The sequence below is a fragment of the Anopheles coluzzii genome, chromosome 2 (genome assembly GCF_943734685.1).
Source record: "Anopheles coluzzii chromosome 2, AcolN3, whole genome shotgun sequence".
NCBI classification, from domain to species: Eukaryota; Metazoa; Arthropoda; class Insecta; order Diptera; family Culicidae; genus Anopheles; species Anopheles coluzzii.
Window position 1 is genome coordinate 70548724 of NC_064670.1, and position 15499 is coordinate 70564222.

General features: G+C 39.0%; 2 protein-coding genes across 4 annotated transcripts in view; one reads left to right on the forward strand and one right to left on the reverse strand.

Moving 5' to 3' along the window:
• Positions 1-10724, forward strand: part of LOC120949840 (potassium channel subfamily K member 18) — a 26084-nt gene extending 15360 nt beyond the window's left edge. For all 3 annotated transcript variants that reach the window (XM_040367395.2, XM_040367398.2, XM_040367396.2), the window contains exons 7-10: positions 113-249; positions 342-465; positions 10208-10312; positions 10398-10724. In XM_040367395.2, the coding sequence (XP_040223329.2) occupies positions 113-249; positions 342-465; positions 10208-10312; positions 10398-10499 (468 nt within the window). In that variant the 3' untranslated portion in view covers positions 10500-10724. The remainder of the gene's footprint in view (positions 1-112; positions 250-341; positions 466-10207; positions 10313-10397) is intronic.
• LOC120949841 (trypsin 5G1-like) lies at positions 10703-13214 on the reverse strand. Its single transcript, XM_040367399.2, has 3 exons — positions 12685-13214; positions 12444-12621; positions 10703-11140 (listed from the first exon to the last, which is right to left on the reverse strand). The coding sequence occupies exons 1-3, from the start codon at positions 13174-13176 to the stop codon at positions 10782-10784; spliced, it is 1029 nt and encodes a 342-aa protein (XP_040223333.1). The 5' UTR covers positions 13177-13214; the 3' UTR covers positions 10703-10781.
• Positions 13215-15499: the final 2285 nt, after the last annotated feature.

Sequence of the window (15499 nt, forward strand, 5' to 3'; positions counted from 1 at the left end):
CCTTATCACAATTAATTAAATACGTTGACGTATCTTATTAGGTAATAAAGATATTAATAATAATTTAATACAATTTTTACTTTACTTTTTTGCCTACGTTTCATTAACATAGTCGGAAATTGGTGACAATGGATTTGACACTAATACCATCACCACTTCTAACGTAGACGAAGAAATTGAGGAGGAAATCACTGCCGAGACGAATACCGTCACCGTTCCAATAACTATCTGTATTATGATAATGATAGGGTAAGTAATCGAACTTCATTGAGTAGGCCACTTCTAATTCCCCATATTCGGTATTCAATATGATGACCACATACGGTTTGAACGATACACAGATATATATTTTTCGGAGCTCGCCTTTTTGCTGACTGGGAAAACTGGGACATTCTCGACGGAAGTTATTTTTGTTTCATCTCTTTGAGCAGTATAGGATTCGGCGATATCGTTCCCGGTGCATCGGTAAGTGAAATAAAACAAAATTTTTCTATCCTTCAGGTTTATACCATTTTCATAATCAACGTTGGTATTTCGAAAAGCAACTACAACATTTCCCATGAATTTTGTCAACAAAGTACTGATTTCCAGGTTTCCAGCCCGTAGGAGTAATCGAGTAATATTAATTAGTCAGGGAGTATCCGGCGTATCTGTAATAGTCAGAACGGCGAAGTGGTTGTAGTGGTTATGCCCGATAAATATTTGATAGACAAGTTTTGTGAGACAATTTGGATGATAGTTGTACAGGGATTTTCAGGGGTTCTGATAATGTTGGTACATGTTCTGGGCTCTGTACTGGAAAGTTGAAGTTCCATTAAGGGTACTTTCATTACCGTCACATAAGATTCAAATTGGAAGAAATTAATCACTAAAAGTATTGAAGTGTAAAAGAGTCCAGAAAGTGGGACAAAATTATCACTTCAAATTCGAAAAAGTCTAGAAAGTTACTGCACGGCCATCAACATTTTCATTAAAAAAATTAAAAATGTACATAAATTGCTAGAAGACAAATTTGACAGCTCTATCAGTCGAACTCTAACCATGATGGCCAAAAAATAAATCAACTTCGTGTAGAACCGTATGAAATCAACGAAATGTACCATATCCACGACCAAAACAGACATCCTATAGATCCATTTTTCAGGGAATGGATCCATTTTTCCGTGGCCCTTCAAGAACTCATAGCCCTTACTAGTGTAGTGCTTAATGCGCCCCTGATGTACACAACTGTAAACTTGTTAACTTGTAAACTTGACGTTCGATAAATTGCCAAAATGGTGGCCAAACGTGGTGTGAAAATAATCGCCATGCAACAGATTGTTTTTTTATGGACTTGACTTCGTATATCATTGAATATCATCGATTTTGGCTTCTTGCTTAATAGGACGACGCCATTTGGAGGAGTGTCTGGTTGCACGATCTTACTTACTTACTTATCCGGCTTTACAATCGCTTTGCGGTCTTGGCCTACCTCAGGAGTGTTACAAACCACTCACAGTGAAGCATTTGAATATTTGATGAAATATCCAAGGAAACTACCATTTCATATCATTTTTGATCATCGCATCGATCAAATTGGGGAAAGTGACTGAATGACGAAACAAATCGTATCGATCACTTGAGGAAATGGAGCGACTGAATATCGATGTGTCTCCCTAGTCAGTCCCATCAAGAATTTCTGGACCAAAATGGTACAAAATATCTATTCCAACAATTTTGTCACGAAAACTGAAGTGAAATTGTTAAAAATCGAAGGTAAAACTTATAAACATGCCTACACGCATGTCTCTTCCGCCATGGTGAACAATCTGAGTAACTGACGGAAGGTAGCTTGCCAGGTCGTTGATTTATTCTGGCATGTAAGTTTATATAATTACCTTTCAAGGGAACTTTATTAACAGCAGTTATCTGTCTTAGTTTTTTTCTATTTTCTTCTTTTTCTTCTCCTTCTTTGGCTCAACAACCGCTGTTGGTCAAGGCCTGCCTGTACCACTAATGGGCTTGGCTTTCAGTGACTTATGTATTACCTCATAACAGGATAGTCAGTCCTACGTATGAGATCATGGTTTATCCAGGACTTGAACCCATACGGGCATGTCGTTAAGGCATACGAATTGACGACTGTACCACGATACCGGCCATATAGCCCGAATCGTGACCTATAGCCATCCGAATAAACTCAATGTTTTGCAAACGTTACAGCGAAATTAAATATTTGAACGTAAAATATCCGACAAATGGTGGTATAATACATTAGGTTATAATAATGTACCCTATACAAACTCAGAAAAAATAAAGATAATTTTACTTTACACCTATTTACTAGGCTCTCTTCGCTTTTGGGCAAAATAGAAATTAGACCAATTTTCTAAGTACAGGCGGCCCCTGAGACACACGGTTAATGTGGACCGAAAATGGATGGAAAATACAGCGTATGTCGAATTTCCGCGTAAATCGAATCTCAAGCCAAAATATTATTAATTTTCGTGTATTTTTTCAAGAAGAGATGGTTTTAGTCACTTAATTAATTATTTGATATGACTCTGACTGAACATGGGATCCTTCACGATTCTAGTCAGATTTTCAAAACAACATGTCGTGTTTTTCATTATTCCCAAGGTGCGTTCATAAATCAGGTAGGACGATGTTGTATCGAAACAAAAATGGAAAACTGCTATACAAAGCAAACAAATACAGGTGTCCCCCGAGTTACGACTGTATTTGGGACCGAAAAAATGTCCCAAAGCAAGGTGTAAGTCGAAATAGTCGTACGTCGAATATCAGTGAACATAAAGTTTATAACCAAAATTGTAGAGTAGGAATTAATGAAATCTAGTATTTTTTTTTCAAATAATGTACGATAATTTGTAAACGGCTTTTGGGGTAAAATTTATACGATATAGATATTCAAGACTGGGGAGTTGTGAAATCTGTGGAAATGTGTTTGTAACGGTTATCAGCACAGAAATTCAAAAAATATATCAATTTCATTTCAATGGCAACTTTAAACTGTCAAAATCAAAATTGTCGTAACTGCGAATCGTCGTAACTCGAAGGGGGTCGTAACTCGGGGGACGCCTGTAACCGGCTGACATTTCAGCCTACGAACTTAAAATGTAAAGAGACTCAAATCAGTTTTAAACCTTTTCAAATGGTCATTAACATTCGATCAAGAGGGAAATTATCTGGATTTTAACAATTGATGTGTCAAATCAGTACAGTTTGCTCGAAAAACTGTAAAAGGGGCCCTTCACGATTCTAGTCAGTTTTTTGTATGGAGTTTGACAGTTGGAGGCTGAAATCATGTAAACACTCCATACAAAACCACACAAAAAACTAGCCTGCAATCAAGGTGTGTTTATTTAGAAGGTGAATTATTAGCGCGTTTGCTGGGCGCCATCATTGAGTATTGTTATGTCAAATCGCATACAATTTTCTATACCCCCCTCTTGCCCTTCCCGATTTTAATACCGGAGCCCCCAGTATTGTTATGTCAAGTCGTGAAATGTCAATTTGCTCTGAAGCACTTCACCTCCTAATATCCAAACACCTTGCCTGCAATTTTCAGTCTAGATTATTCTAGCCTCAAAGCCAAGGTGTTTGGATATTAGGAGGTGAAGTGCTTCAGAGCAAATTGACATTTCACGACTTGACATAACAATACTGGGGGCTCCGGTATTAAAATCGGGAAGGGCAAGAGGGGGGTATAGAAAATTGTATGCGATTTGACATAACAATACTCAATGATGGCGCCCAGCAAACGCGCTAATAATTCACCTTCTAAATAAACACACCTTGCCTCAAAGCTATAAATAGATTCGAGTACCTGCTCGAAAACACGGTGTTGTTTACATTTATCCCAAGGTGCATTAAAGAGTTCTGGTGATGGAATCTAGAATCAAAATGTATGTAGTCCAGGTGGTCTCATAGTTTGTTTTTTAAAACCAAATTTGAATATCACTTTTTGACAGGGTGAGCGAAAACTTTTGTTCAAACAAGCTTTCTGGAGGCTTGACAAATACACCAAACACTCTTAAAATCTTCATTCAGAAGTAGAAGCGATAAAAATCAGCCTTCTAAATTCATACACCGTGGGATAAGCCCACCTGTATATTATACTCACTTAGATAGCTGCTTTAAAACTGCTATACAATGCAAACAGTTGACAGGCTGAAATTTCAGCCTACGAACTTACAACGGAAAGGGCACCAAATTTAGAAACACGCATATAGGTGTATCTCAGGGACATACACGGTTAATGAGGACCGAAAACGGCCGCAAAATACCGCGTATCTCGAATATCCGCGTAAGTCGAATCTCGTGTTTTCCAGCCCAAATATCACTAATCTTCGTATAATTTTGCAAGTAGGGGGTGGTTTTAGACATCAAATTAATTATTTTATATAATTCTGACTGAATTTAACAGTTTCAAACCTATGAAAATGTTTTTTTAATATTCGATCAATAAGAAAATTATTTAGCATTTTACAATTGATGTACAATTTGTTCAAGGAACTGTCAAATTTAGAAAACCGCGTATCTTCGAATCCGCGTATAAGAGGTACCGTGTATCTCGGGAACTACCTGTATTGTAATATAGGCTTGAGATTTCCAGATGACTCAATAAACATGGATACGAATACAAACACATTGTACATCAATAAATTAAATGCACATAACATAATACGCCCCCCCGATCCCGTGGTACAGTCATCAACTCGTACGACTCGATAACCTAGAATGGACCGTCTCCCCGTAGCAAGGATTGACTATCCGGCTGTGTGATAATGAATTTAGTCTTCAAAGCCTGTACAGGCCGGCATTTCCGCGTCGGACGTTACACCAAATAGAAGAAGAAGAACCAGCTCCATCCACAATAATATTATAGTTGCCTTCACAATTGAAAATTACTTCAAAGATAACGTGGTGATGTTTTTGTAAGCGTTTACTTCACCCACGTTCGACGCCAGTTGGCGAGAAAACCTTATTTAAATTCCTGGTTATTTATCGTCTTAAACCATGGACGAGTACGAGTAAAGGGGTAACGAGTAAACTATAGCAATTCGACCTTGGAACTGCCATTAAATGTGTGTTTGCCTATGGCCTAATGCCCGGCGAACTACAGTCTGTTCCCGAGTTACGCGGTTTGTGCGTTACCGAGGAATCCCCGTATCTCAAATATTCGCGTAAGTCGAATTTCACTCGAAATTTTGCAAAATGCTTTAGATCACTCGGAGTTGTTAATTTAATTTAGTACTTTAATACACTTTATCAGTTATTTTATAAGATTCGTGCAGAAAATTCTGATATTTCTGGCTTTCGGGAAAAATCTACGGGTATTTACATGGTAAAAACAATATTTTCCTGGGTAAATTTTCAATGGCGCAACAGCTAATGACAGTTTTTGTATATTGGAAGTAATTGGTATCAATGACATGGCTACACAATGTGCCGGGATGCGGAAGGAAATCTCCTGACGGACGAGCGGGAGGAGATCGAAAGGTGGAAGTGCTACTTCGAAGGACACCTGAATGGAGCAGAGGCAGGAGTGGCTGGCGCAAGTGGCAGTACAAGGCAACCACCACAGCAAGAGCACAGCAGTAACACCAGCGACAGCATCGCCGCAGACTACGAGGTGCCCCCGCCATCTCTGGATGAGATTGCAGCTTAAGAGCAATAAGTCTGATGGCAGTGATGGACTGGTGGCCGAGCTCTTGAAGATAGAGTCGGAGAGGCTTACCATCGAAATGCATCAGTTGATCGTGAAAGACTGGGAGCAGGAGGAACTACCGAAGGAATGGAAGCTGAGTGTTATTCACCCAGTATATTGGATTCCTGGTCACACAGGTATCCAGGGAAACGGAAGTGCAGACCGACTAGCCAACGCAGGACGTAATAACCTGCCCTGCTGCCATAACACTCTTCCACGGCGTAATTTCATTCACCTTAGCAAAACCATCATCGCCAATAGCTAGAATGATTATTGGGTTAGCAGCGGTCGCTCTTTCCTGAGAACCATTAAGACCACAACACCACCATGGAAAGACCATCCATCGCACCAAGACCAGGGAATCATATCACGACTTCGGATAGGACACACCCGGCTCACCCACACCTTTTTATTACAAAAATCAAGCCCACCACTATGCAGTTTCTATGGCGTCTACATCACCGTCCGTCATATCTTAACAGAATGCCATGGTTATACTGCAGAACGCATCACCTGCAAATTGGACCACAGCATCGACACCATCCTCTCACCAGACAGCGATTGCCAGCGTAAACTAACCACTATCACTAACCTTTATAAACAACTTTAACCAAAACCACATTTGTAACAAAAAATTAAATCAACGGAAAGCTTTAAGTAAACCGAGACTACCCGGTATAAGGTAACTGCAAGCCACAAATGGCTTGCAAAGAAGAATGATAGATTTTAAGTATAGAATTAATCAATTAATTGAAAGAGGTCAATGAGGCCAATTGGCTCAAGGTCTCTATAAAAACTAAGAAAATAATCACCCAGTATACAAAAAAAAACGACAGGCTGATTTGCTCGAATTTTGGAGCCATCACGGTCCTTAATGCCGCCTACAAGATCCTGTCCCAGATCTTTTTCTGCAGACTTTCACCCCTTGCTACAAATTTTATCGGCAGCTACAAAGCAGGGTTTGTTGGAGGCAAATCTACCACCGTCAAAATTTTCACTCTACGGCAGATCCTCCAGAAGTGCCGAGAGCGGCAGACCCCTACGGACCACCTGTTCATCCACCTCAAGGCGGCCACCGACGCCATAGACCGGTATGAACTACGGAACATCATGCAGCGGTACCATTTTCCTGGGAAGTTGATCCGGCTGTTAGAGGCCACAATGAACGGGATACAGTGCAAGATGAAAGTGTCGAACTTGATGTCGGAATCATTTGAATCTCCCAGGGGTCTGAGGTAATTCGACGGATTCTCCTGTTTGCTCTTCAAAATCGTCCTGGAAGGTGTCATTCGAAGAGCGGGGCTAGACAACGACATCCGTGGCACGATCCTCTACCGGTCTATCCAATTTCTTGGCTTCACGTATGAAATCGACATCATCGGCAGGACAATAGCAAAGGTGTATGAGGTGTACACGCAACTTAAACGCATAGTAGCAATAATTGGATTGAAAATCCATGCGACGAAGACGGAGTACCTGCTTGCCAGAGACTCAGTTCATCTGGGAAGCAGTGTATTAGTTGACGGCGACAACTGGCTGGCAGGATATGATGGCTGGGACATGTTATGAGGATCCCGGACTCATGCCCCACCAAGAAGGTGTTCGATAGCGATCCTCAGTTCGGCATAAGGCGCAAAGGAGCACAACGAACTCGATGGCTGGATCAGGAGAAGCGAGACATATTGGAGATCGGGTGTCTACTTGGATGGGAGGCTGCAGCCAGGGACCGAGTATCCTGGCGAATTGTTGTTGACCTGACCATATTACATCGACGTACTCTATCGTGAGCAAGCCAATAACGGTATTAAAACGGAATTTGAAGTGATTTTGGAATTTGAAGTGGACATGTTAACAAGCATGGATGCACATCCAGTTTGATTCCACTGGAATGATTCCAGTAGAACATACCTTAATCTTTAAGTTGACAACCGGATACCCGGGTCTTTTTTTAAACTTTAAACTGAAATCACTTTTGATTCATTGCTTTTATTGACCTGAAATTTTCTGTAGCCTCCCAACTTTTAATTTATAATTTTTTGGTGCATAAGTTGTAATTTTAAACAGCCTGTAAGTATTTTATTTTGAATTTTTTTTTAACTTTACCACGTAACTTGGCACCCAGCATACCTGGGTATTCCATACATTTTGTATGAAGAATGACGTTTCTCTTCTTCCTCTTTTCGTATTGTGCTTAATTTCGAGTCAAATTCAACCGATTCCAAATTTCAATTTGACCGTTATTTTTACAATAAAATGAAAAAACTTAATGAATAAATGAAATAGAAGAGAATATATGGTCGGCTTTACTTGCTTACAGCATTAAAATATAGGGACCCTTTCCGTTGTAAGTGCGTACGCTGAAATTTCAGCCTGTCAACTGTTTGCATTGTATAGCAGTTTTAAAGCAGCTATCTAAGTGAGTATAATATACAGGTGGGCTTATCCCACGGTGTATGAATTTAGAAGGCTGATTTTTATCGCTTCTACTTCTGAATGAAGATTTTAAGAGTGTTTTGTGTATTTGTCAAGCCTCCAGAAAGCTTGTTTGAACTAAAGTTTTCGCTCACCCTGTCAAAAAGTGATATTCAAATTTGGTTTTAAAAAACAAACTATGAGACCACCTGGACTACATACATTTTGATTCTAGATTCCAACACCAGAACTCTTTAATGCACTTTGGGATAAATGTAAACAACACCGTGTTTTCGAGCAGGTACTCGAATCTAATTCTAGCTTTGAGGCTAGAATAATCTAGACTGAAAATTGCAGGCTAGTTTTTTGTGTGGTTTTGTATGGAGTGTTTACATGATTTCAGCCTCCAACTGTCAAACTCCATACAAAAAACTGACTAGAATCGTGAAGAGCCCCATAGAAAGCATTGTTTACCTATGAAAATCGTTAATTTTTTGCATCAAAACGTGTGGAATACCCGGGTATGCCGGTTGCCAACTTACGTGTGTAAATCTGGTTGCCACCTCTACGGATAAATGAAGAATATAGAAGACAGCAGTGCTACTATTTCCAACCGATAGTGCTTAAGCATTAGTGATGGGCAGGTCGACCTAAACCTACCGGGTTGGAGCCATCCATCCAGGTGTCGTACGGGTCGACCAAAAAGGTACAAGTAGGTTCAGTTGGAGCAACAATTCCGCGGGTCGCTTATGTTTTCTCGCACCTACTGATGTACGTCGGGTCGTGAAATGAATAGTACGACCCATCACTCACTTGTATCACCATTCGAGGATAGCGTCAGTACATCTGCAAAAGCATCTGCAAAAGTTGCAAAAAGCATCTTTGTTTTATATTAGCAATACGGCTTGGCCGTTGTAAAGTAAACCAGTATAAACGTATCTTTTGTATGAATGTAGTATTTAACTTCAGAATTTGTTAACATTTTTGAATCTATACAAACATTTGGGAAAGTTATGTCCTTGCAAATACGTCAATTTTCCAGCTCGATCAGTAGATAATCTATTCTCAATCTGTTCTCAGTGGATAATCCACTAAAACTTGCTAAAAGATCTTTCAACTGTTGTCAATTCCCTTATTTACGGCCATGTCATGTATAGACTAGTTCGAGTCTATTTTATCATCAGATCCTTACTTACCTATATCCTAGTTGGAGAATACCAAATGTAGTCGGTGAAACGCTTTGATTGAATGCGTTTAAATTTATTGATAAGATATGCTTCCTTAGAATAAATAAAAAAGACTTAAAGCTCTCAATTTGAGGAAAAAGTATTTGTTCTTGATGATTGGTTATGTTGAAATTTTATGAGTTATCAGATCGATCTTTTGATACAATTAAACGAATCGTTTACATACCAAAAGATAAGGTAGTACGACATCGTCAATGGGAATATAAAGGGGTTGAAACATAGTTGCGTAAGAAATTTAATGTTTCTTTTTTTATACATTTATTTTTTTGTATTTATTTATGTTTTTTTTTGGCTCAACAACCGATGTCGGTCAAGGCCTGCCTGTACCCACTTGTGGGCTTTGGCTTTCAATGACTAATTGATTCACCCCCCCCCCCCATAACATGATAGTCAGTCCTACGTATGGCGGCGCGGTCTATTTGGGGATTGAACCCATGACGGGCATGTTGTTAAGTCGTACGAATTGACGACTGTACTACGAGACCGGCTCAATTTATGTATCAGTTATTTTATTAAATGAATAATAAATTTATTTATTTCGTTATTTGTTTATTTATTTATTTATTAATTTATTTTTTTATTTTTTTATTTTTTTATTTATTTACTTATTTATTTATTCATTTATTTATTTATTTATTTATTTATTTATTTAATTATTTAATCATTACTTAATTTATTTACTAGATATATACTAGATATACTAGATATATTAACTATGCCTATGTCTCTATGCCAAACTATGTCTCTATGCCAAAACTGCGTACGAATATGAAAAAAATGCACTGGTCAGAGGTTTCTAAAGGTGTTTATTACTACAACATGTCATTTTATCCCACAGCTACAAACCAAAGGAGATACCAAAATGGAAATAAGTTTCATTCTTTGTGCGGTCTATCTATTGCTCGGAATGGCTCTGATTGCGATGTGTTTTAATCTGATGCAGGTAATTGTTCAACAGATAGCATGAAAGCATCAAAAATAGCATAAGCATTAAAAAAAAACACATATATTTTTCTGTTTGCCATTAGGAACAAGTCATCTATAAAATAAGGTCACTTAAAAAGTGTGTTAGAGGATGTTTTCGTTGTGCGAAAGCAGTACCGGTACCAATGGAAGAGCCTGAAAGCTAGAAACATGAGATCGATTCTCATCAACTCTCGATGCATTAAATATTATTCAAGCTATCAAAGACATAATGTACGTTGGTATAATAATGCTAAAAGAAGACACAGTTGAAAAACCTGCCCCATGTGTAATGTTATGAAAATGAAGTTACGAATAATTTATACATTCCGATTCCTGCGAAAAAACTAAATAAATGTGTAGCCGTATATGTACCATTGTGACAAATTTTATTATAAGCTTTATTTGATTATTGAGTTGCAGAAGATGTTGAGATGCTGATTCACACTTTAGTTATCCCTAGTAGCACTAACCGTTTCCTTGATCCAACCAAAATAGGATGCAACACGTGTGTATAACCCCGGTGAAGATGATCCGCAGCCGAATCCCGTCGATATCACTCCAATCAAATATAGATTGTTATTCTGTTTTGTTTGCAATGGTCCACCTGAATCTCCACTGCACGCATCGATGTATTCAGTAACATTATCTACCAAAGCTCCCTGCGCACAGTACATTTCATCGGTTATTCCTTGATGGAGTTTTTTGTTCGGGGATGCCTTCAATAATGATGCATAATGATCTTTGCAGTCATTCTGCAGCACGGTCCGTACAGTAGCAAACATTAATCGAGGTGATTGAAAGTGACCTAAAATGTACAACCTCATTAAACATGCTTCAACATTTCACTTAAGGGGCGGGCTTGCCATGAAAGCGTACAAATATCCAGTTGCGAGATACTACTTAAGTCTAGGATGTCATCAGCAATCCAGAATATTCATTTAGGTCGTTTTGTCAAGAAATAGATTATTTCACTATGCAAGAATCTCGTAAAAGTCAATTATTAATGAAAAATCTGCCATGAAGGATTAATTATACACCTCCAATTTTAAGCACAGTAATAGTAATAATGATACTAATAAAGAATTTATCAACATGAAAAATCCCCTGTTGTTCCTTAACTTAGCTACTCAAACTACATATTGGAATATCACAAATCGATGTGGATATGCTCTGGCAATGCTAGTGCAAAACATCAGGTAGATACCGAAACGAATTTAGCCATTTCATGAATTGTTATAATTAGAGTTCTAGAATTAGAGACTTACAGGGATTTCCAAGTCAGTTTCAAATGTAAACATTGTTATTCACCACATCCAAGATGTTTTTCAACAGTTGCGAAATGGTTTATTTGCTTCAAAATGAAATTTCAGTTTCAACACATGATTTTCAACACATAACAAAGAACTGTAAAACTCAATCCAGCTTTAGTCGTGTTGAAAATCATGTGTAAAAAATTCCTACCCGCGCACATGAATTGTCAATTAATGCCGATGATTTAACATTATTGACTGGTAACTTTAATAATTCAATGCCAGCACCATATTGGCCAGCATTGGCAGGTTAACCGGTCATTTTGTTAAAAATAAAGGCTAAACTTCTTTCAGTGGATCTCGTATATGTTAGGTTTTTTCTTTCATTTATGCCTGGTTTTGTGAGATTTTTCAAGATAATGGATGTTATGCAGTAGGATAGGTAAATAGTATCCTCAACTCTGTGTGAAGACAGTGTTCCAATAAATTGTCTTAGGAACTGTTTAAAAAGGTCGCTAAGTCGGAAAATGGTTAAACATATAAGGTGTCAGCCTTGAGGTGGCTGCCATTCTATTATGAAAACAATGAAACAAACTCTTTCCATTGTATTACTGAAGTTTTCCGCAGTTCTGGTAATTTTTTGACACTTGTTGGGTCTTTTCTACGAGAAGTGATCATTATGTGATGGGAAGTGAACTCTACAGTATCCTTTTTGGATACAGAATTATCTTTTCGACTTTCTTAAAGTGTCAAGAAAGAGTGCCAAAATCATCATAATCCCTGAAACTCCCATCACCATGCTATCAAATTAATGTTATTCATTTATTTATTTATTTATTTATATATTTATTTACTTACTTTCTGTAGCACCCCATCCAGCAATAACAAGATCTTCGCTCTCATGCAAATCAGTCTTACTGATGTATGGACAAATTGGAAGCACACGTTTGTTAAACCTTATATTTTGTTCTAGTTCCACCAAAGCAATATCATGATATTTAAAAGATGTTTTATATTTTGGGTTCGAGATGAAGCTCTGAAGAAAAAAAAAATAATTGGCCACATTTTCTACTTCGTAAAATAAACTACAAGTTTATACCTTTACAGTATTTTGTTGATCGCATTGCATCGATTCAGCACAACCGAGTCCCGCAATGTTCACCGGATTGCAATGCGCAGCGGTAAGGAGAAATCGTTCGGAAATAATATTCGCACTGCATGTCCAAGCAATCCCATCCTCTTCACTTTTCAACCCTAATCTAGCAAGGTGGGGAAACATTCCAGGTTCTGCTTCAATGCCGTGCATGATTTGAAATTGTTTACTATTTTCGCAAAAATCAAGAAACGGTTGACAGCAAATCACTCTGTAGAAGGCATTTTGTTGACACACCGGGGTATGCTCTTGATAGGCTATGGAGTGCACAAAAGCTGGATCACATAAAGATATATTCATGCACTTTCCACCGATAACTTGAGGAGTGTCACAACTATTTCCTTCCAATACCCGTATATTAATGGGCCTTCTTACTGCACCAAATGTGCTATAAATGATCAATATATGCATCATTACAAGCAGCCGTACATGTACCATGTTTTTCAAATGCTTTCGTTCAACTAAAGTTAGTATGCACATGAGCACATAGACTGTTGTTGATAACCCGAGCTACAATCAGTTATCAGTACCACTATGGTTAATGAACGGTCAGAATCCAACCAATCAGTTGGTTATGTACAATTGCTATTTACAAATTGTTTTATAAATGATTGTATTGTGATTCATAGCGAGCATCCACACGCGTGGTCCAAAGCAGCCGAGGTCATACAAAATCATGAAAAAGTCTGCGCCTTTGCGTTCTGGCGTCCACCCGACGTTTACCGAACCGAACCAAATAGTTGTGTTCGTTAAACATGTGTGCGTATCAGGTAGCTGCATTTGTACTGCTTACCTGCCATATGCCGCTGTGTTACTAAGCGAGATGCCTGATTATTAAAATAATACCCTTTTTATCTATAATTATTTCATTTTCTAGCAAAGTTATGGGAAAAACTATAACAAGAAAACTTAAAATAAATAAAATATTTGCCTTCAACGTGGTAAAAATAATAGAGTTTAGTGCGTTCATGTTTTCCCTAGTTACTACACAATGTACAAACACTTATAATAAAGCTTTTGTCCAAAAATCGAGATACACTTGTCGCAACTTTAGAATATCTTCTTCTTCTGTGGCACAACAACCGCTGTCGGTCAAGGCCTGCCAGTACCCACTAATGAAGTTAGCTTGGCTTTCAGTGACATATTGTTACCATAGCAGGATAGTCAGTCCTACGTATGGGGGCACGGTCTATTCTCGGCTTGAACCCATGACTTTAGAATATCATATTTTGTAAATATCAGTTTGTACAAAGTATAGGCCGTATAACTTCTCTTTATAGTATTATTTTCGAAGAGATAATAAATAAAAAAGGTAATTTAAATAGCAGGCATTTGAATTACTAGATAAAATGGCCCGATAACAGGGCTACGCAACGTATATTGGGGGGTATATAAGAATTCCACTTCAATCAACCATTTTGTTTTTGGATCGTTTGTAAAAGTTTTGCTTGTGTTCTTTTATTATGTTTAACATATATTGCAGGAGTACCGCTCGGATCCTATCTCATTACTCTGCAATGGGATAGGATCTGAAGCCCCTCGAGGGATAATACAGGCTCTCCCATCCAACTCCTATTCCGACACGTCCTCGTCGTGCAGAGTGGTAACATGTGCCACCACATATCCAAGCTTGGGTACACGGGCTTGACCCAACCCCTTGGCCGGATGGTGGCCAGACTACGGAAAGCCAAAGGAATCATTGAAACGGAACCAACGATACCAACCCTACGTAATAGCCACAGGACTACTCTTAAAATGGACTCATGGAACGTACGCACTCTAAGCAAAGCCAGATCCTTGAAAAAACTTGATGATGCCCTAGCCACACTGAGCATGGACCTCGTAGCTCTACAAGAGATTCGGTGGCTAGGGAACGGTGTGCTCAACAAGCGTGGTAAGCATTGCTACGACATCTACTACAACTGCCACGACCGCCACCGCGTGCTCGAAACGGGTTTCGCCGTAGGTCCCCGGTTGAAATCCGCAATCATGGATTTCAAAGCTATAAACGATAGGCTATGCACCCTGCGCATGCGAGGCAAATTCTATTATATAAGCCTCATAAACGTTCACGCCCCCGTGCTGTCACACTGGCTGTCACAGTCTGCATGAACACAGTAACGATAAGGGTAGTAGATTGGTCCAGTTCGCCGCAGTTAAATGTCAGAACATATCGAGGAGCCAATATCGATTCCGATCACTACTTGGTTGGCTTAGTGGTACGTGCCCCGTGCTAATGGGGGCGGAGAAAACACGCAGCCTCGGCTCAACACATGTTAGTTAGGCCCGTACATGTCAAGTCCAGTGCATGCATCTTCTGGAGTCCCGCAGGGCAGCAACCCGGGTCTTTTGCTGTTCCTTCTTTTCATCAACGACGCGACGTTGATCCTTCCGGCTGATAATCATCTACTGTACGCAGATGACGCGAAAATTTTTCGTGTTATTCGTGAACCAGAAGACCACGCCCGACTGCAAACTTCCTTGCATAAAATGGCCCGATAACAGGGCTACGCAACGTATATTGGGGGGGTATATAAGAATTCCACTTCAATCAACCATTTTGTTTTTGGATCGTTTGTAAAAGTTTTGCTTGTGTTCTTTTATTATGTATAACATATATTGCAGGAGTACCGCTCGGATCCTATCTCATTACTCTGCAATGGGATAGGATCTGAAGCCCCTCGAGGGATAATACAGGCTCTCCCATCCAACTCCTATTCCGACACGTCCTCGTCGTGCAGAGTGGTAACGTGTGCCACCA

Bases quoted from the DNA above. Each gene is read 5' to 3' on its own strand.
- LOC120949841 (XM_040367399.2), bottom strand. From the start codon at position 13,176: ATGGTACATGTACGGCTGCTTGTAATGATGCATATATTGATCATTTAT. The intron at 12,622-12,684 runs GTATAAACTTGT...TTTTTTCTTCAG, and splicing joins ATCAACAAAATACTGTAAAG to AGCTTCATCTCGAACCCAAA. The intron at 11,141-12,443 runs GTAAGTAAATAA...TGTACATTTTAG, and splicing joins TGGATGGGGTGCTACAGAAA to GTCACTTTCAATCACCTCGA.